Source organism: Salmo salar, chromosome ssa03 (genome assembly GCF_905237065.1).
Source record: "Salmo salar chromosome ssa03, Ssal_v3.1, whole genome shotgun sequence".
In the NCBI taxonomy this organism is placed as follows: domain Eukaryota; kingdom Metazoa; phylum Chordata; class Actinopteri; order Salmoniformes; family Salmonidae; genus Salmo; species Salmo salar.
In genome coordinates this window covers 21,337,503-21,360,424 of record NC_059444.1, presented here as the reverse complement: position 1 = coordinate 21,360,424, position 22,922 = coordinate 21,337,503, and the positions used below count along the sequence as shown (strand labels likewise).

Sequence of the window (22,922 nt, the reverse complement as noted above, 5' to 3'; positions counted from 1 at the left end):
CAGGTTCTGATAGAACTGCAGAAGGATAATGCCTACCTCAAAAACAAAGTAGACCAGATGGAGAACCAGAGCAGACGCAGTAATATCCGTGTGGTGGGATTGAAAGAGGACAGCGAGGGCCGTGACCCGGTCCGCTTCTTCACTCAATTGATCCCGGATGTCCTAGGCATAATCAACTTCACCAAGCCGCTGGAAATCGAACGCGCCCACAGAACATCAGCGCCGAAACCCCGGCCAGAGGAGCCCCCACGTGCCGTTCTGGTCAGGTTCCTCCGTTTCCAAGACAGAGAGAAGATACTGCAACTCGCAAGAGCCAAAGGGGACATCACCTTCGATGGCAAGAGGGTCAGCCTTTTCCCGGATATGAGTGCCGATCTCGCCAGACGTCGCAAGCAGTTCAGACCTGCCGCCAAAGCACTGAAGGAGAAGAACATCACCGGCTACCTCATCCACCCTGCGCGGATGAAAGTTCAGTACAAAGGCCGATGCCATATCTTCAACACACCGGGAGAAGTATTCACTTTTCTCAAAGAACCGAACCGCGACTGAAAAACGGTCTCTCTGGGGGATAAGATCCAATCTGTTTGTTTTCTCTTATCTGGACTGATCTGCTGATATCGGATCCGTCTACCCCGCTATCCGGTCGCTATAATTGATTTGTACATTTTCAACTAACCGTTTTTCCCCGGGGTGAGTTCTATTACATTTACAGGAGACTATATTTTGGTTTAGTCAATATCCACTGGACGAAGCAATAAGTGGGTTTAGGCCCACCGCTTCCCCCCCATTTATGTTTCTCCTCTCCCGAAAAGAGACTCAAGCAGCCCTTACCGTGGGCAGTAATTATTCAGCCATAAATGCCTATTCACAACGTTTGTTTTCAATTTAGAGAGCTCGCAGGTTTTAGTTTACGCCAAGGTTTAGCTAGTAAGAGTAAGGTGGAAAGCGAGCAGCAACGTATCTCTACAAGTGTATTCATGTTTGATTGTTGGGATTGTTGTTTTAGTCTGACAATCGGGGTGGGTGGGTTTTTTTCCCCCTTTTTTCCATGTTTATTGTTGTTTCCTTCCTAAAGAGGCACATAGGTCACTTCTGTGTTCAAACCAAAGTTGAAACATTTCCTGACTATTTACATATGAGAGATTTCCATTCGGTTACATATTTCAAACCCAACCTATGCTTAATCCACTAAAATATGTCACATTCAACGTAAAAGGCCATAACAGCCCGATTAAAAGGAAAAGAGTCTATACATACCTTAAGAAATTAAAGGCCCGATATTGTGTTTCTACAAGAAACACATCTTACAGCCAGCGAACACAAGAAATTGAAGAGGGAATGGGTAGGACAAGTTTTTGCGTCCTCTTTTAACTCCAAAGCAAGAGGAACTGCAATTTTGATAAGTAGACACATCCCCTTCTGCGTCAACAACACCATCTCTGATCCCTCGGGCAGGTTTGTTTTGGTGCAGGGGCATATGTTTTCAGAGTCTTGGACCCTGCTGAATATTTATGCTCCTAACTTCGATGACCATATGTTTATACAGAATGTCTTCCTTCAGGTCGCTCAAGCACCACCAGGATGGCTACTGGTTGGAGGAGATCTAAATTTTTGTTTAGATACAGTCCTTGATAGGTCCTCGGATAAACCCTCCCTTCTTACCAAAGCCGCCAAGCTCACCATGTCATTCATGAAAGATCTTAATTTACTAGACATCTGGAGACAGTTGCACCCACAGGATAGGGACTACTCTTTTTATTCACACCCACACAAGACACACACACGCATAGATAACTTTTTACTATCGACCCAACTGTTTCATAGAGTGTTAGATATCGAGTATCTCCCCAGATTGCTTAGCGACCATTCTCCTCTGGTATTATCAATCTCCATTCCTAACAAGGTAAACGGAGCATATAGATGGAGACTAAATGCTACACTCCTAAAGCAACCAGAATTTTGTGCATTTATCAAAGAGCAGATCAATATTTTTACTTTGACAAACAAACCCTCCGCTCCTGACAGTTTCATTCTTTGGGACACATTGAAAGCCTATCTGAGGGGACAGATCATTTCCTATACTAAAGGGTTGAAGAGAAAATACGGTGCGGAACTGAATGTCCTTGAATCTGAAATCTCTGAGCTGGAGAAAACCTACCAAAGAGGCCCGACTAAAGATCTATATAGGCTTTTGGTAAATAAAAAACTGAAATATAATATTCTGAACACATATCAAGCTGAGGGCCATCACTAAATCAAAACAGCGTTATTACGAGCTTGGAGAGAAAGCTCACAAAGTACTGGCATGGCAACTGAAAGCAGAGGAAAATAAGAGGACAATTAATGCTATAGAAACCCTTACTAATGAGATATCTTTCGACCCTACCGAAATTAATAATACCTTTAAGAAATACTATGAAGACCTCTACACTTCCCAATCAAGCGATGATCTGTCGGAGATCGACTCCTTTCTCTCCTCTCTCAACCTCCCATGCCTGTCAGAGGAAGACAGAGAGCGCCTGAGTGAAAACTTCTCTGTTCCTGAATTGGTGGAAGCCATTAAATCCTTACCTTCTAATAAATCTCCTGGGGAGGATGGCTTCCCTCCAGAGTTCTATAAAGAATTTAGGGAGCTGTTGGTCCCCTACCTCATGGAGGTACTTAAAAAAGCCGGGGAAGACAACTGCTTTCCAGAGTCTTTCTCTCAAGCAGTGATTACTGTAATCCACAAGAAAGGGAAAAACCCGCTAAAGTGCGCCTCCTATAGACCAATCTCTCTCCTTAACACAGATTGTAAACTGGTCACCAAGATGCTATCTAAGAGACTGGAGTCATGTCTTCCCCTGTTGGTCAACCCAGATCAGACTGGCTTCATAATTAATAGACTGTCCTCCAATAATCTCAGAAGGTTCTTTGATATAATTCACCTTGCTAACAAAAACAAAATACCTAGTGTCGCAGTCTCCCTCGACGCTGAAAAGGCCTTTGATAGGGTTGAATGGCCATACCTCTTTCGCGTCTTGGAAAAGTTTGGTTTAGGTACTGTTTTTGTAAATTTGATAAAATCACTCTACAAATCTCCTAAAGCTAGGATTGCTACCAATGGGATTACTTCCTCCTCTTTCCCTCTCTATAGGGGGAACAGACAAGGTTGCCCAATTAGCCCCCACCTCTTTGCCCTCGCCATCGAACCGTTGGCTGAGGCTATTAGATCGTGCCCTGACATACATGGCTTTGAGGTGGGCCCCCATACCCATAAACTATCACTCTTTGCGGACGACCTTATCTTATTTCTAACAAACCCAGAACACTCCCTCTCTCACTTGCAGATCCTACTACAGTGTTATAGCTCTTTCTCTGGATATAAGGTTAACTTCGATAAAAGCGAAATCTTACCGCTGTCTGTCTTTGACCATCATACCATCAAGCACAAGTTTCCTTTTCGATGGTCGCCTCTGGGCTTCACATATTTGGGCATAATGGTGGATGGTAACCTGAACAACCTCTATAAACTCAATCTGGCCGGCTTGTTGCAGAAGGTGGAGGGTGACCTGTGTAGGTGGATGGACTTGCCTCTCACCCTACTGGGTAGAATCAATGTGATTAAAATGAATATCCTGCCCAGATTTCTATATTTGTTTCAATCTCTCCCTATCCCTGTGCCCGCAGCATTCTTTTCCTCTCTTGACAAGCTGACCAGACGGTTTATCTGGCATGGCAAAACCCCGAGGGTTAGCCTGGACAAACTGACCCTGGATTACGGTCAAGGGGGCTTAAACCTCCCCAATTTTAGAATGTACTACTGGGCTGCTCAGTCTAGGTTTCTGGCTCAGAGGTTTGACAATGGTCCCTCCCCCTCATGGTTGAACATTGAAAAGCTTGAGATGAATGATGACACGGGGGCAGAATTGTTTTACAAATGGGACAGAAAATCTATAAAAACCATCACAGACAACCCTTTAATCATACATTCTGTCCTGGCATGGTGTAAACTGCATGAGCTGTTCGGACGAGGGGGATTTCTCTCCCCTAAAACCCCTTTATGGAACAATAGATTGATCCCTATGTTTTTCCAGAATAGTAACTTTAGACCATGGTCTGATAAGGGGATCACTCTTCTGGAACACTGTTATGAGGAGGGAGTTCTTATGTCTTTTGAACAGCTGAAACAGAAATACCACTTGTCTAACAGGGACTTCTTTAGCTACCTACAACTACGAGACTTTATTAGGGTGACTCTCAAGGGACAATGGAACCTACCTAAGATGTCACCTATTGAACAATTCTGCCATGCAGACCAACCACTACTCAAGACCATTTCCCGTGTTTACGATGCTCTAATGTCAGTACTAACACTGCCTGAGCTAGATAAACCCCGACTTAGATGGGAAAAGATCTGGGTATTGATCTTGATGAGGGCCTATGGAGTGACCTATGCAGGGATGGTGTTACATCCACATTGAACTCCAGATACAGATTGATCCAGTTTAATTTCCTCCATCAGCTCTATATCACCCCATCTAGACTGCACAAGTTCAATCCTGATATCTCCTCCCTATGTTTTAGATGTGGCTCAGATGAAGGAACATCCCTCCATTCCACTTGGCAGTGTTCAAAACTACATGGTTTCTGGCAGGGGGTATGCGATACCATATCCTCAATCCACGGGGTTGCATTCCCTTTAGACCCCGAGGTCTGCCTACTGGGTAACTATACTAACACCAATCTTAGGCAAAGTCATACTATAAAGCTAACAGAAATATTGCTAGCGATTGCCAAGAAATGTATTGCCTTGAAATGGAAATCGGATTCCCCCCTACCAGTGGCAATGTGGCTATCGGAAGTTAATAGTTGTATCCCACTGGAGAAAATCACTTACTGCTTGAGGAATAAGTTAAAGACATTTTACAGAATTTGGCAACCTTTTATTGACTATATGGAGAATCTCCCCCCACACCACATTGATTGAATCTCCTATATAATTCTTATATAATGTTTCACACGTAATGTATAATATGTAGCTTACAGCAGGTGACCATATGAATCAATGTCTCATTATTATTAATATTATGATTTATTTTATTGTGATTTATGTATCATGTATGTTTTTTATGTATTATGTATGCCCGTATATATAATTTTTATTTTTTATTACGCTCGTCTGTTACCGTCACTTTGTCCTTTGTTGTCTAACATATTTTCACTTTTGTTTTGAATGTTCTTAATTGGAAAATGCAAAAATAAAATATATAAAAAAAAAAAAAAAAGTACCTTAGAAAAAACTATCAATCTTAACATAATCACTAGTTAACTACACATGGTTGATGATATTACTAGTTTATCTAACGTGTCCTGCGTTGCATATAATCGATGCGGTGCCTGTTAATTTCTCGCATTTGCGAAAAAAGCACTGTCGTTGCACCAATGTACCTAACCATAAACATCAATGCCTTTCTTTAAAACCTGCATATTTAGTTAATATTGCCTGCTAACATGAAATTGTGTCACTTATCTTGCGTTCATTGCACGCAGTCAGGGTATATGCAACAGTTTGGGCCGCCTGGCTCGTTGCGAACTAATTTGCCAGAATTTTACGTAATTATGACATAACATTGAAGTTTGTGCAATGTAACAGGAATATTTAGACTTAGAGATGCCACCCGTTAGATAAAATACAGAACGGTTCCGTATTTCACTGAAAGAAAAAACGTTTGTTTTCGAGATGATAGTTTCCGGATTCAACCACATTAATGACCTAAGGCTCGTATTTCTGTGTGTTATTATGTTATAATTAAGTCTATGATTTGATATTTGATAGAGCAGTCTGACTGAGCGGTGGTAGGCACCAGCATGCTCGTAAGCATTCATTCAAACAGCACTTTAGTGCGTTTTGCCAGCAGCTCTTCGCAATGCTTCAAGCTGTTTATGACTTCAAGCCGGGTGGGTATAATTTGCGGAACGTTCCAACAGGAATCTATTCCAAAAACTTCGGAAATAACAAGGTTGCCAAAAAACAACACATACAAAGTTGTATAGCGGCAGAATAAGATACCGGGTAGGGAGTGGTCTATTTCATTGCGTTTTTCACTCATCACGTTTATTCCAAAAAATGTCTGTACTCGCTCTGGTTGCCTATGGACAAACATTAAGAATAAGCTACGTAGTGAGTTGATGCCTATTCGGCAGCTAGTTAGCTAGGTTTGTATGTGTTGCTACTTTGTATGCGTTGTTGGTTGGCAACCTTTTACTTCACGTTTTTTGGAACAGATTCCTGTTGGAACGTTGCACAAATTATACTCACCCCTTCAAGCCTATCAACTCCCAAGATTAGGCTGGTGTAACCGATGTGAAATGGCTAGCTAGTTAGCCGGGTGCGCGCTAATAGCGTTTCAAACGTCACTCGCTCTGAGACTTGGAGTGGTTGTTCCCCTTGCTCTGCATGGATAACGCTGCTTCGAGGGTGGCTGTTGTCGATGTGTTCCTGGTTTGAGCCCAGGTAGGAGCGAGGAGAGGGACGGAAGCTATACTGTTACACTGGCAATACTAAAGTGCCTATAAGAACATCCAATAGTCAAAGGTATATGAAATACAAATCGTATAGAGAGAAAAAGTCCTATAATAACTACAACCTAAAACTTCTTACCTGGGAATATTGAAGACTCATGTTAAAATGAACCACCAGCTTTCATTCAGTATTGTTGTAATTGTCATTATTAAAAATAAATACATTCTAAAAAAATCGTCCGATTTTAATCGGTACCGGCTTTTTTTGGTCCCCCAATAATCGGTATCGGCGTTGAAAAATCATAATCGGTCAACCTCTAGTTGCAGGAAGAACATTTCTGCTTGAAAAAGCTAGCCTTGGCTTTTCTAACTGCTTGTTTCTAACTTCCCTGAAAAGTTGCATATCACGGGGGCTGTTCGATGCTAATGCAGAACGCCACAGGATGTTTTTGTGTTTGTTAAGGGCAGTCAGGTCTGGAGAGAACCAAGGGCTATATCTGTTCCTGGTTCTATATTTCATGAATGGGGCATGCTTATTTAAGATGGTGAGGAAGGCATTTAAAAAAAATAACCAGGCATCCTCTACTGACGGGATGAGGTCAATATCCTTCCAGGATACCCGGGCCAGGTCGATTAGAAAGGCTTGCTCGCTGAAATGTTTCAGGGAGCGTTTGACATTGGTCATTTGACCGCTGACCCATTACGGATGCAGGCAATGAGGCAGTGATCGCTGAGATCTTGATTGAATACAGCAGAGGTGTATTTAGAGGGCAAGTTGGTTAGGATGATATCTATGAGGGTGCCCGTGTTTACGGCTTTGGGGTGGTACCTGGTAGGTTCATTGATAATTTGTGTGAGATTGAGGGCATCAAGCTTAGATTGTAGGATGGCTGGGGTGTTAAGCATGTCCCAGTTTAGGTCACCTAGCAGCACGAGCTCTGAAGATAGATGGGGGGGCAATCAGTTCACATATGGTGTCCAGAGCACAGCTGGGGGCAGAGGGTGGTCTATAGCAGGCGGCAACGGTGAGAGACTTGTTTTTAGAGAGATGGATTTTTAAAAGTAGAAGTTCAAATTGTTTGGGTACAGACCTGGATAGTAGGACAGAACTCTGCAGGCTATCTCTGCAGTAGATTGCAACACCGCCCCCTTTGGCCATTCTATCTTGTCTGAAAATGTTGTAGTTGGGGATGACGATTTCAGAGTTTTTGGTGGACTTCCTAAGCCAGGATTCAGACACGGCTAGGACATCCGGGTTGGCAGAGTGTGCTAAAGCAGTGAATAAAACAAACTTAGGGAGGAGGCTTCTAATGTTAACATGCATGAAACCAAGGCTATTACGGTTACAGAAGTCATCAAAAGAGAGCGCCTGGGGAATAGGATCGGAGCTAGGCACTGCAGGGCCTGGATTCACCTCTACATCACCAGAGGAACAGAGGAGTAGGATAAGGGTACGGCTAAAAGCTATGAGAATTGGTCGTCTATGACGTCCGGAATAGAGATTAAAATGAGCAGGTTTCTGGGGGCGATAAAATAGCTTCAAGGTATAATGTACAGACAAAGGTATGGTAGGATGTGAATACAGTGGAGGTAAACCTAGGCATTGAGTGATGATGAGAGAGATATTGTCTCTAGAAACATCATTGAAACCAGAAGATGTCATAGCATGTGTGGGTGGTGGAACTGAAAGGTTGGATAAGGTATAATGAGCAGGGCTAGAGGCTTTACAGTGAAATAAGCCAATAAACACTAACCAGAACAGCAATGGACAAGGCATATTGACATTAAGGAGAGGCATGCTTAGTCGAGTGATCATAAGGGTCCAGTGAGATTCAGACAGCTAGCCGGACCATAGGTAGCAAGCTGGCAGAAGATGGAGGGAGGTCTGTTTTTAGCCACCTCGTGCGTTTCCGTCGGTAGATTAGTGGAGTTCCGTGTGGTAGAGGGGACCAATCCAATTGGCAAAATAGTTATAGTTATAGTGGCCCAAGAAAATTGTCCGATAGACCTATTCAGATAGCAGACGATAAGACCGCTAACGATTAGCGGGCCGCAGATGGGCGTTCGGGTTACGTCGCGACGGAGGGGCCAGTTGGATAACTCCCTCGGGCAGATAACGTCGATAGTCCAATCGTGAAGGCCCGATGGGGCTCCGCATCGGCAGTAAAACGGGTCCGGATAGGTGATTGTAGCCCAGGAGTGGCTGATGGAACTCTTCAGCTGGCTAGCTCCGGAATAATTGATGTTAGCTCCGGGACCAACGTTAGCCAATAGTCACTCGGGTAGCAGCTAGCTAGTTGCAAGATCCAGGTGTAAATGTCGTTGTCATGTTGGAAGGTGAACTTTCGCCCCAGACTGAGGTCCTAAGCGCTTTGGGGTAGGTTTTCATCAAGGGGCTCTCTGTACTTTGCTCCGTTCATCCTTCCTTCGATCCTGACTAGTCTCCCAGTCCCTGCCGCTGAAAAACATCCCCACAGCATGATGCTGCCATCACCATACTTCACCGTAGGGATGGTGTCAGGTTTCCTCCAGATGTGAAGGTATTCAGACCAAATCTTGGTTTCATCAGACCAGAGAATCTTGTTTCTCATGGTCTGAGAGTCCTTTAGGTGGCTTTTGGCAAACTCGGGCTGTCCTGTGCCTTTTACTGAGGAGTGGCTTCTGTCTGGCCACTCTACCATAAAGGCCTGATTGGTGGAGTGCTGCAGAGATGATTATACTTCTGGAAGGTTGTCCAATCTTCACAGAGGAACTCTGGTGCTCTGTCAGTGGCCATCGGGTTCTTGGTCACCTCCCTGACCAAGGCCCTTCTCCCCCGATTGCTCAGTTTGGCTGGGCTGCCAGCTCTAGGAAGATTTCTTGGTGGTCCAAACTTCTTCCATTTAAGAATGATGGAGGCCACTGTGTTCTTGGGGACCTTCAATGCTGCAGACATCTTTTGCTACCCTTCCCCAGATCTGTGACGCGACACAATCCTGTTTCGGAGCTCTACGGACAACTCCTTCGACCTCATAGCTTGGTTTTTGCTCTGACGTGCACTGTCAACTGTGGGACCTTATATAGACAGGTGTGTGCCTTTCCAAATCATGTCCAGTCAATTGAATTTACCACAGGTGGACTCCAATAAAGTTGTAGAAACATCTCAATGATGATCAATCGAAATAGGATGCACCTGAGCACAATTTCGAGTCTCATATCAAAGGGTCTGAATACTTATGTAAATAAGGTGAGTGAGCGCGTGTGTTCAATGTAAGGACCAGTTGTGAAGTATTTTTGGCAAAGACTGAGATGTGCAATACAATTATTCATTACAGGGCGAACTACTGTAAAAGCTTCATGACATTTCTGGTTTTCTTTAATTGATTTATATGGTCAAATATAAATAGTAGGTCATTGAGGAAATGCATTAGACTGTGGAAGAGTAGTGTGAATATCAGGAATGTAACGTTTATGGCCCAGGCATTAGTAGAGTATCTGAAAGCAGCTAAACTCCTGACAAAGATTAAGCCTAGTTCTGGACTAAGAAAAACTTTCAATGGAGAATTTATGTCTGGGAAATCAGCCCTGAGAGTGTTGACAACTAGTCCATGTTATTACTCAAAACAAGTATTATGACACAAAAAATGGTTTGGCATGAATAGTATGGTTCAACTGGTTTCAGTTATGTTCTCTTCATGAGATAGAGCGGTGGAAACAAAGGTGCTTTAAGTCAGCCATTTACCCCGTGTTTTCTTTGACATTCCATTCATTCATAAAACACATGTAAAGTGACCACAGGCTTACTGTACAGCTTAATGTAAACATGGTGCGTTAAGGTAAATTCATCACCTTGGTTAAAGGTGACACAGAGTATATTATAGAACCTGTATGTATTTGGGACTTGTGGTGAACTGCAGCACACTTATCGGGAGTCAACTGTGGAACATTAATGGGATTCACAGCCAGCACTGCTGGTAAACTTTAACAAAGATTTAGGGGCACCCTATTCCCTTTATAGTGCACTACTTTTGACTAGAGCCCTTTTGACCAAGGCCCATAGGGCTCTAGTCAAAAGTAGTGCACTATGAAGAATTTCCACCTGAGAATTACCCCAGTGTGACTTCTCTGTTTCTGTCTCCACGGCCCCGGCACACGTGTCTCACTGGGTCATGGCCTCGGTGGACCTGCTCTGAGTTGGAGGTCAAGACCTGGTAACTGGTACTTTTCAGCTTTCATTTACATAACCCATGTTCACAGTGAACCCATGTTCACAGTGAGCCCTTGTTAACACCTTTCTATAATTAAAATCTCACAAAGCAACTGTCTTGATGATGCAGAGGTTGTTTATTCTGCTCTTTGCAAGTCACCAGTAGTTTACTCTCCCCAAGTCTTTAGTGTCCCACTCCTGATGGAAACAAAATAACACTACAGCTAACATTAACATAAACACTGGTGACACACTGGTGCTGGGTAAGTCTCAGGTGGAAAATCACCAAATATTATGTAGGGAACATGGTGCCATTTGGGATGCTGCCTGTGTAAGAGAAGGCTATCGCCTGTAGCGTAGGCCTGCTGTTCTCTGATAGGCTTTATGAATTAAGAATGGGACTGTTAAACAGTGCTGTGAACTGAGAGAGAGAGGCATAAAGAAGGAAAGAACAGAGGCTGGGGCTACCACAACACAGGCCACATATCACAGTCACATGTTTGTTTGGAAACTCTGGATGCCTGCGGGTGACAGGTGACTGGGGCAGGCAGGAGGGAGGGGGCCATTTTTATGTTGTTTCTGTTAGACTTAACAGCAGGGATTGAATAGATTTAAAGATTCACTACAGCAACAACAAATTTAGATTTGGTCCAAAACAATCAAGTTTTCAGTTTGAGAATACTGGTATGAAGATAATGGGAGAATGATAGAGCAGTCAATAAAATAAAAAAAGTAAGCTGTAAAATACTTGTAAAGCTATAACTTTTCCATATGATTGCAACAGGTCTTAAGTGTGAGGCAACGCTACAAAATCCCTGAAGAAATAACAACAACACTTGTTTCCACTGCCCTCTGTCTCTGTGGCATTTGATACTTTACAAGAGGACTCCTAAGGATCCAGTCCGGTGATGTCAACATGAGTAGTTAGTGTTGACCAGATGGTTACCGCCTGCCATTCTTTTGTGTGGCTCTCTCTACGCTAAAAGGATTCTCTTAATATTACTGACAGTTGCTGCAACTACTTTGCACATAAATTCATCTTTGTGTCAACTGAACAGAATAACTGAACAGAATGACACTTCCTTTTATAAACTCCTAACCCAAAGCAAAACATGCAAATGTAAGAAGAGTGAGAATGAACAAAAACAGCTACTACTCCCAAACTACTGTCTGTATCATCCATCCTGTCACTTAGCAAACACAGCATGTGTCCAAAATAGCACCCTATCCCTTATACAGTGCACTACCTTTGACGAGGGCCCATAGGACTCTGGTCAGAAGTAGTGCACTATAAAGGGAGTAGGGCGCCATTTTTGGATGCAGACCCATCATCAGGCCGTTGTCTAATCTCCCTAATACTGTTCCAACCGACAGCCCATTGTTGGGCTACAAAAGTTGACTGTAAGAGTGTAGTGGATGGTGGTGGGTCCAGTTTAGACAAAACGCTGAGCTGCGGAGCTCTGTCTAGGAGAGAAAGGCTCTGTGTCCCAAATGGCACCCTATTCCTTATATAGTGCACTACTTTTGACCAGAGCCCTATGGGTGAGACAGGTAGCACTGACAGGGCCAGACTGAGCCAAAGCACCATTAGTCTGTCAATCAGACATGTAACTAATTGCTTCAGTCTTCCCCTGAGAAGACTATTTCTCTGCGACTAAAGAATCCAAGACTCTTACTCAACATCAGACAGGGATGTCAACTCAGATTTGTATAATTGCATTATTTGTATAATGGCAAGTGAAAATAAGATTGCCAGTAAATTATTTCCTCTGAGCACGTTATTGAAGGCCAATGAGACCAATGCTTCTAAAGGGGTTATTCATGTGATGAGATGCTCACTGATGGGAATAAATGACTCTCCCTTAACTGGTCAATAAATCAATCAGCCACCTCTCGTACTCCTGCCAAGGCTTAATCTGTTAGACATGATTCAGTAGCAGTAAAGGGGAAGACGTAGCAGTAAGTTGGAATTTAACTTCTCTCCTCCCTGCAAACGTTGGACATTTCTTTTTGGACTGACATTTTCAATGGTTTAAGGCACACTACTTCCATGTACAGAGATGATTGGTTTGTGATTACAGCCAATATTTAATGTAAAAATGCTTACCTTTTCCTCTTCAAAACCAGCAGTTTTAATAGAGGGGTTATTAAAAGGAAATAGGACAGCGTCTGAGCCTCTACATTTGCATAATTTCAGATGAGACCGGTGTCTACAGACAGAGAAGTAGGAAGTAGGAGACAGGAGGGGAGGAATAGGGAGCGAGTGATGGAAGAGAAGAAACAGAAATGGAGTTGAAAGTGGTGGAAAATGTATGAAAGAACAGTGAGATTGACACAGTAGGAGAAATGGGGGACAGACAAACTGTACCATTTCAGGTAACTTGTACAGTTGAAGTCGAAAGTTTACATACACTTAGGTTGGAGTCATTAAAACACGTTTTTCAATCACTCGACAAATTTCCTGTTAACAAACTATAGTTTTGGCAAGTCAGTTAGGACATCTACTTTGTGCATGACAAGTACTTATTCCAACAATTGTTTACAGACAGATTATTTTATTTATAATTCACTACTTATAATTCACTGGATCACAATTCCACTGGGTCATAAGTTGACTGTGCCTTTAAACAGCTAGAAAAATTCCATAAAATTATGTAATGGCTTCAGAAGCTTCTGATAGGCTAATTGACATCATTTGAGTCAATTGGAGGTGTACCTGTGGATGTATTTCAAGTCCTACCTTCAAACTCAGTGCCTCTTTGCTTGACATCATGGGAAAATCAAAAGAAATCAGCCAAGAATTCTGAAAAAGAATTGTAGACCTCCACAAGTCTGGTTCATCCTTGGGAGCAATTTCCAAATGCCTGAAGGTACCACGTTCATCTGTACAAACAATAGTACGCAAGTATAAACACCATGGGACCACGTAGTCGTCATACCGCTCAGGAAGGAGACGCGTTCTGTCTGCTAGAGATGAACGTACTTTGGTGCGAAAAGTGCAAATCAATCCCAGAACAACAGCAAAGGACCTTGTGAAGATGCTGGAGGAAACCGGTACAAAAGTATCTATATCCACAGTAAAATGAGTCTTATATCAACATAACCTGAAAGGCCGCTCAGCAAGGAAGAAGCCACTGCTCCAAAACCGCCATAAAAAAGCCAGACTATGGTTTGCAACTGCACATGGGGACAAAGATCGTACTTTTAGGAGAAATGTCCTCTGCTCTGATGAAACAAAAATAGAACTGTTTGGCCATAATGACCAGCGTTATGTTTGGAGGAAAAAGGGGGAGGCTTGCATGAAGAAGAACACCATCCCAACCGTGAAGCACGGGGGTGGCAGCATCATGCCGTGGGAGTGCTTTGCTGCAGGAGGGACTGCTGCACTTCACAAAATAGATGGCATCATGAGGTAGGAAAATGATGTGGCTATATTGAAGCAACATCTCAAGACATCAGTCAGGAAGTTAAAGCTTGGTCGCAAATGGGTCTTCCAAATTGACAATGACCACAAGCGTACTTCCAAAGTAGTGGCAAAATGGCTTAAGGACAACAAAGTCAAGGTATTGGAGTGGCCATCACAAAGCCCTCACCTCAATCCTATAGACAATTTGTGGGCAGAACTGAAAAGGCGTGTGCGAGCAAGGAGGCCTACAAACCTGACTCAGTTACACCAGCTCTGTCAGAAGGAATGGGCCAAAATTCAACCATCTTATTGTGGGAAGCTTGTGGAAGGCTACCCAAAACGTTTGACCCAAGTTAAACAATTTAAAAGCAATGCTACCAAATACTAATTGAGATTATGTAAACTTCTGACCCACTGGGAATGTGATGAAATAAATAAAAGCTGAAATAAATAATTCTCTACTATTATTCTGACATTTCAAATTAAATGTGAAATAAAGTGGTGATCCTAACTGACCTAAGACAGGGAATATTTACTAGGATTAAATGTCAGGAATTGTGAAAAACTGAGTTTAAATGTATTTGGCTAAGGTGCATGTAAACTTCCGACTTCAGCTGTATATCTCAACAGGCCTGAAGCACACAGAGCTTGTGACACATTACAAGACATTTTCTTCAAGGCATGAGTAGTGAGCATCATCTTATCTGATAATAAACCAGTCTATTTGACATATATAGGCTGTGATAAATGTAAGAGAGAATAAAGACAGTTGAGGAAAGGGTTTCTAGTTTTACTTACTTCCTGTTGACTACTCCATGTACAATGCACACGCTAGTCACATGGGGGGGAGAGAATAACATGGCAAGGGATTCATGCAGAGTCATAATAATTATTTAGACAGTTTCTGACCATATAATCCATGAAAGGATGTTCCTTCTGCACCAAATAGTTAGTGCAATGAATGGTATCTAGCCACTACACTGATAAATACAAAGGAGCGGACATGTTTAGAACACCCCCAGAAGGCTACAGGAGTTCTTCCCCATTACATTCAAGATGATATCACTCATCATCAATTACTCCCAAGTAATGAGCTATAAGTCGATTTCAAAGCCCCCAGCATGTTAGGTTTTTGAGTCCCAAATGGCACCCTATTCCCTATATAGTGTGCTACTTTTGACCAGAGCACTATGGGGAATAGGGTTCCATTTGGGACGCAAGCCGTGTCTTCGATCACTCAACACTGAGAGCCCATTATGGACTTAATAACAAGATACCATTACACAAACCTCACAGAGAGGAGAGACTCCCTGCATCCATAAACTTAAATAGGAGCGTCAGCTGATTCCTGCCTGGCGCCCTGGTCTGCAGAATGAACAATCATCTTAAGGCAGGATTCAGGAACACAGTAAGCTTTGTGTGACAGAGAGAACATAAGACTGCGTTGTCTTCCCCCCATCTCCCTCTGAGAGTGTCTCTTTCTTTGTGACCATCTCTCTCTCTCCCTACCTCTCTTTCTCTACAAAATACGTTTTCGCTCAAAGATATTATTCAAATTTTAACTAGAGAGAAATTATATTTATTCTAGGATATTTCCTGAATATAGGACACATGATCTTTGGTATTGAACATGTCTTCTATACTCGGGTAATGAGAAAAAGGGCCTTGCCAGTCGGCACCATTCTCAACAGAATAATTGTGTCCCAAATGGCATCCTCTTCCCTATATAGTGAACTACTTTTGACCAGGGCCCAGACACTTGTGAAAAGTAGTGCACTATAAAGGGAATGGGGTACCATTTGTCATGCGCGTATGTGAGGCAGATCTACCCAGGAGTCATCTCTGGACAAAGTAAGACATGCTCTGAATTTCTTCAAAAGCAGCCTGCCTGCCTGGCCCGTCAGTCTGAAATCTAATCTTAGTATCAGCCAAGAGATCAGTTCATACAGGGCAAGCATGGGGTTTGAAATAGTGTCGTGATGACCCCTGCTTAAAAACACAGGATGGAGAGTCACTTTGGGAAAGGGCCACAAAGCCATAAATGGGACATCACATAACCCAGGCTGCCCGGGTCAGACATAATATAACCCAGGCTGCCCGGGTCAGACATCACATAACCCAGGCTGCCCGGGTCAGACATCACATAACCCAGGCTGCCCGGGTCAGACATCACATAACCCAGGCTGCCCGGGTCAGACATCACATAACCCAGGCTGCCCGGGTCAGACATCACATAACCCAGGCTGCCCGGGTCAGACATCACATAACCCAGGCTGCCCGGGTCAGACATCACATAACCCAGGCTGCCCGGGTCAGACATCACATAACCCAGGCTGCCCGGGTCAGACATCACATAACCCAGGCTGCCCGGGTCAGACATCACATAACCCAGGCTGCCCGGGTCAGACATCACATAACCCAGGCTGCCCGGGTCAGACTCTGGCTTCTCATTCAAACAGAACTAGATCCAACCTTATACAAACAACTTTTAAGGCTTGATGAAGTCTTCATAAGGCCTTTATAGATGAATTCTTCAGAAGTTGTTGGGTCGTTTCACGAAGAGGATATTTTAAGTAAAAATGTGCAGCACCAATATTAAATAAAACAATTATGTTATATTAAATGAAGCTTACTAATTCTACCACATGGAAATTCAATGAATCAATTGATTTAAATCAAATCAATTTTGTCTTTTTTTTTAACACACTTAACACACTTTTCTTCAAATTGTTACCATCATTGCAAATGTTCTTGCTTTGACAGTCATTTCTGAAGATAATTATTTATTTAATATGATTAGTGAATAATTTACATCTGTCCCTCATTTTAAGGTCAACCCTGTTATGTGAACAGAACTATTCCATTTTAAATTATTTAAAAAAAAAATCATTTAAATAATAGTGTAGAAGCTGGTTCTACTATTTTTAGCAATTTTCTGGTGTTTGAGCTGAGTGAGTCGAGCATAACACGTCAACCCTGTTACCCATATATATTTCTAGCCTATGTCATTTTTGGGGTGAAGCTTGCATTCAATTGCTACTCCCGGTTGCCACAACAAGCTTCCATCTCCCCTGTCACAAGGAGATTTATGGCTGATTTAAGATGAAAACCTCAACCTGTTACGGTCAACCCTGTTACGGTCAATCTTGTTACGGTCAACCCCGTTATGGTCAACCCTGTTACTTTATTGGCACTTACTATTGGCACATTTTTTTATTCAAGCCCTTGAGATGGGAAAACAACATGTTTTTTATGAAGTTGAACATGTGCTCGTTATGACAGAATGTCATAATTAGGTGAAATTAATTTTTTTACCAAGTTACACTACACAAAATGTACTCTATTCATGGAACGACCCTGTAGTTCTTTTAAAAGAGGGACCCAGAACTATTTTGACAAGAGTATTCTAATAACAAATACTGAGATTTAGTCCATGAGAGTCTTGGGGTTAACAGTCCATCCTTTCAGAAGAGAATAACCCTTTTATAGTGTCTCATAAGACTCCCCATCTAAATGAAGGCATTAGTTTGTCTCTCTCAGTAGTGATTTGTCCCGCTGGGCATGCAATTTGCATCTACAGGCTTCATCTGCTGCTGTGGTAAGACAGCTACAGATAACACACACACACACACACACAACTGCTGTGGTAGGACAGCGACAGACAGCCCCCTGATCAGTCTGTCGTTCAGAAGCACATCGCCATCCTGTCTGTGACCTCACTCGCAGACTTCGTCCCAAATAGCACCCTATTCCCTATTTAGTGCACTACTTTTGACCAGGGCTCTGGATGCTGTCTGACAGACACCCAACATTGTATAAACTGCCTTAATTTTGCTGGACCCTAGGAAGAGTAGCTGCTGCTTTGGTGTTTCTAGGGACTGCTCCAGAATAACATGCTGGGTGCATTAAACCCACACCACCAGATTATGGGCTTGCTGTTCTGTCCATTCCAGCTCTCAGAAGTAAGAGCCAAGGCAGAGTGAGACACAGCCTATAATTAAAACTGTACAGACAGTCACAGCTTCTATCCACCACTGCAGGTTCACTGTGGCTTGGACATACCCAGTGTTTGAATTGGACCGGTACACACTGGTACCGCCACCTCAAAATATTCTACTGCTTGAGTAACAGAATATCTTATAGAATATTGGATCAAATATTGTGGAGTACTGTCACCTAAATATATACAATACTGGGCGGGACACAAAGTGAGTACCGGCCTATATTTAAATCTACTTTAAACACTGGACATACCCATAAGAAATACTGATGAATGTTCAGTGGCCTGATGTCATGATAGGGAATGGGGGAAACCCCAATAGCAGTTGATGTCAAATGTGCAGACTTTGCAGTTCATGGATTTTCAGACACGCATGTTGCAGAGCAGATCTTACAATACTTCACTTCAGACAATTTAATCTCTACATGAGTCGGTCCAGCTTGAGTAGGTTATACCCATTTAGTAGACACTTTGAGAGTAAATGTATGAATTTTTAATATGTTTCAATAAAGAGTGCTATACCATGCCACCGTTGGTGTGTCTTTCATGCTCCAAGTGAAAACAAAGAGAAGCATTTATGAACAGGATGTTGTCTGCTCTGGTGCACCAAGGCTGTCCCCCAAATGGCACACTATTCCCTATAGTGCACCACTTTTGACCAGGACCTATAGGGCTCAGTCTCAGGTCAAAAGTAGTGCTCTTTAATGGGAATAGTGTGCTATTTGGGTCAACCCATATTTCAACATGTCACATGGGACTGAGAGGCAGACTGGATGCCCATGCTGCCTGCCCCCATGTATAGAAATACTTATGTAATAACATATGTAACAACACACATTCAGATAATCAGGCTGGCATAATGTATGCATTAAGTCAATCACAGAGATCCATTGCCAGGGGGAGGAGAAAGCCTTGCTGATAGGAATATGCATATATTATAAATCACCAATAAAGGTCCCACACTAGTAAATGTTGCCTACATGCAGCCTGGTCTCATACACTAGATGTAACATAGTAAATATAATCCTGGGTACTAAAATTCGTATGGTATGTTACATTTGGTATGGTTATATAAGACAGCTGGTTACTTAACCTGTTAGGGCTAGGGGGCAGTATTGACACGGCTGGATAAAAAACGTACCCGATTTAATCTGGTTACTACTCCTGCCCAGTAACTAGAATATGCATATAATTATTGGCTTTGGATAGAAAACACCCTAAAGTTTATAAAACTGTTTGAATGGTGTCTGAGTATAACAGAACTCCTATGGCAGGCCAAAACCTGAGAAGATTTCAAGCAGGAAGTGGCCTGTCTGAGAAGTAGTGTTTCATCTTGGCTCTTTTTATTGAAGACTCAGGATCTGTGCAATAACGTGACACTTCCTACGTCTTCCATAGGGTCTCAGAGCCCGGGAAAAAGTTGAACGATATCGAGGCAGGCTCTGGCTGAAACACTATCGCTTTTGGCAAGTGGCCACTCAGAGTACTATGGGCTTAGGCGCGTGCCCGCTTCGACCGAATGCTTTCTTTTCCTTTGTCTGTTTATCTAAACGCAGATTCCCGGTCGGAATATTATCGCTTTTTTATGAGAAAAATTGCATAAAAATTGATTTTAAACAGCGGATGACATGCTTCGAAGTACGGTAATGGAATATTTAGAATTCTTTTGTCACGAATTGCGCCGTGTTCGTCAACCTTATTTACTCTTTAGGATAGTCTTTAGAACGCACGAACAAAACGCCGCTGTTTGGATATAACGATGGATTATTTTGGACCAAACCAACATTTGTTATTGAAGTAGAAGTCCTGGGAGTGCATTCTGACGAAGACAACAAAGGTAATAACATTTTTCTTATAGTAAATCTGACTTTGATGAGTGCTAAACCTGCTGGGTGTCTAAATAGCTAGCCCTGTGATGCCGGGCTATCTACTGAGAATATTGCAAAATGTGCTTTCACCGAAAAGCTATTTTAAAATCGGACATATCGAGTGCATAGAGGAGTTCTGTATCTATAATTCTTAAAATAATTGTTATGCTTTTTGTGAACGTTTATCGTGAGTAATTTAGTAAATTCACCGGCAGTGTTCGGTGGGAATGCTAGTCACATGCTAATGTAAAAAGCTGGTTTTTGATATAAATATGAACTTGATTGAACAAAACATGCATGTATTGTATAACATAATGTCCTAGGGTTGTCATCTGATGAAGATCATCAAAGGTTAGTGCTACATTTAGCTGTGGTTTGGGTTTATGTGATATTATATGCTAGCTTGAAAAATGGGTGTCTAATTATTTCTGGCTCGGTACTCTGCTGACATAATCTAATGTTTTGCTTTCGTTGTAAAGCCTTTTTGAAATCGGACAGTGTGGTTAGATTAACGAGAGTCTTATCTTTAAAATGGTGTAAAATAGTCATATTTTTGAAAAATTGAAGTAATATCATATCTAAGGTATTTGAATAACGCGCCACTGGATTCAACTGGCTGTTGAGTAGGTGGGACGCATGCGTCCCACCTAGCCCATAGAGGTTAAGTAAAAACATTAAGTAGGGTGGTTGGTCAGGGTGGATGGGTGGGCATATAACATTAACGTCTAGCAACTCAAAGGTTGCAAGTTCAAATCTCATCACAGTCAACTTTAGCATTTTTTGCTAATTATCCAACCTTTCAACTACTTTTTACCTACTTTGCAACTACTTACTGTGTTAGCTAACCCTTCCCCTAACATTAACTAACCCCTCCACTAACCATAACCTTAACCCTTTAGCTAAACCTTCCCTCAACCCTAACTCCTAACCTAGCTAACGTTAGCCACCTAGACAGAATTCCTAACATATCGTACGGAATGGGTGCTGGACATCTACAAATTAATGCATAAAAATATGAAACTTAAAATAATTAAATGGAGTGTTTTGTTTTCCGTACAGAATAATACGAAATACTCTGAGACCAGGTTGCAGCGACATGTTATATTTATAGCCTACTTGGCAAGCCAAACCAATAAAACATTCAGTGTGAACTTCAAAATATTGAGTCGTGTTTCAAAACACTCACCACCATCACACGAGAACATTAAACATGAATAGGTCTACATTAGGCAATTATTTTATACTTTACCGTCGACATTCTCTCGGTCGCTGATGTGCTGCAGGTTACAGCCCGTATCCTCCCTACTCAACTCCGGCTCCGTGTTGTACGACTCCAGCCTCGAATGAGCGTTTCTCCGGAGCTTCGGACTTGAAGACACACAGCAAGAGGTCGTGCTCCCCATCTTTCCAATGCGTTACAATGTTGCTATTACCTATTGGAAGAACGACACCGGTAGTTCAAATCGCTACTTGAAGCGGGGAGGAGGATCAAAGCAACGAGGGTGAAACCACCGCCGCGACCAGCACATGAATACTGTCATTGATAAATCCTCCAACACCATCTGCGACTAAGCAGAGAAATGTTAAGCATTTTACACTGTAAACTGTTTGTAGCCAGCCTACCTTCTTCTAAGTAAGTCGGTTAAGCTTCTACAGTCGGCCAAGACCACGCTTTTGAACATGACTAAGGTTAACATTTAAATCATCCATGCCTGATGAGGAGGAGACATCGCGTTTTTATCAGTTGTAAAGGGAATGTAAATGGAGCTCTGCGATACACATGATCGTGAAGGCAACACAGTTGTAGCTTGAAAAGGTTCCGGTTCAAGTGGGTGGTTACAAATTAGCTCAGAACCTCCTGTCATGATCACATCAGAGACACATATTCCCAGATCACACAGACCCACAAAGAATTCCACAAACTCCCATATCTTTTAAGCAAAATACCGCAATGTGTAATCACAGCAGCAACATTTGTGGCACGTTGCCATGAGAAAAGGGCAACCAATGGAGCACAAACAACATCGTAAATACCACCAATATTTTTCTGTTAATTCAAAGGGCTTTATTGGCATGGGAAACATATGTTTACATTGCAAAAGCAAGTGAAATAAATAGATAATAAACAAAAGTGAAACAAATAATAAAAAAATGAATAGTAAATATACTCAAACGTTCCAAAGGAATAGAGACATTTCAGATGGCATATTATACTGTGTTGTAAAGATGTGCAAATAGTTAAAGTACAAAAGGCAAAATAAACAAACATTATTTATCTTTCCCCACTATTCTTACTACAATTATTTACACATTGCTACACTGCACATAGCTGATATTATAAACTGTGTGGTTCAAGCCCTGAATGCTGATTGGCTGACAGCCGTGGTATATCAGACCTTATACCAGGGGTATGACAAAACATTTATCTTTACTGCTCTAATTATGTTGGTAACCAGTTTATAATACCAATAAGGCACCTCGGGGGTCTGTGGTATATGGCCAATATACCATGACTAAGGGTTGCGTTGTGCATAAGAACAGCCCTTAGCAGTGGTATACTGGCCATATACCACACCCCCTCGTGCCTTATTGCTTAAATATAACACTTGAAATGTCTGTTTTTAAACTTTTTTGAGTGCAATGTTTACTGTTAATTTCTAATACTTTGTGTGTGTGTGTGTGTGTGTGTGTGTGTGTGTGTGTGTGTGTGTGTGTGTGTGTGTGTGTGTGTGTGTGCGCGCGCGCAGGGGCGGACTTAGCGATTTGGAGTCCCCAGGCAAATAAAAAAAGACCAAATCAGATGTGGCTTTGTGTCACTACAATATAACAACAGTAGTATAATTATTCCAAAAGCCCTATACAGCCTGGAATGGATTGGTGAGGTGAGCATTGGCTCCACAGATATCTGTCTTGTAAATCATAAACTCACTGCCATGAAGCTCGGGAACTTAAAAATAT

General features: G+C 42.3%; 1 protein-coding gene across 4 annotated transcripts in view; it reads right to left on the bottom strand.

Annotated features, from left to right (window-relative positions):
• Nucleotides 1-21,919, bottom strand: part of LOC106599493 (cyclin-Y) — a 39,087-nt gene extending 17,168 nt beyond the window's left edge. The window contains exons 1-2 of one of the 4 annotated variants that reach the window (XM_014190761.2): nt 21,588-21,919; nt 21,214-21,397 (exon numbers count right to left, since the gene is read on the bottom strand). In XM_014190761.2, the coding sequence (XP_014046236.1) occupies nt 21,214-21,367 (154 nt within the window). In that variant the 5' untranslated portion in view covers nt 21,368-21,397; nt 21,588-21,919. The remainder of the gene's footprint in view (nt 1-21,213; nt 21,398-21,587) is intronic. The other 3 variants (XM_014190763.2, XM_045714631.1, XM_045714632.1) reach the window with 3 other exon arrangements.
• Between the last annotated feature and the right edge of the window lie 1,003 nt (nt 21,920-22,922).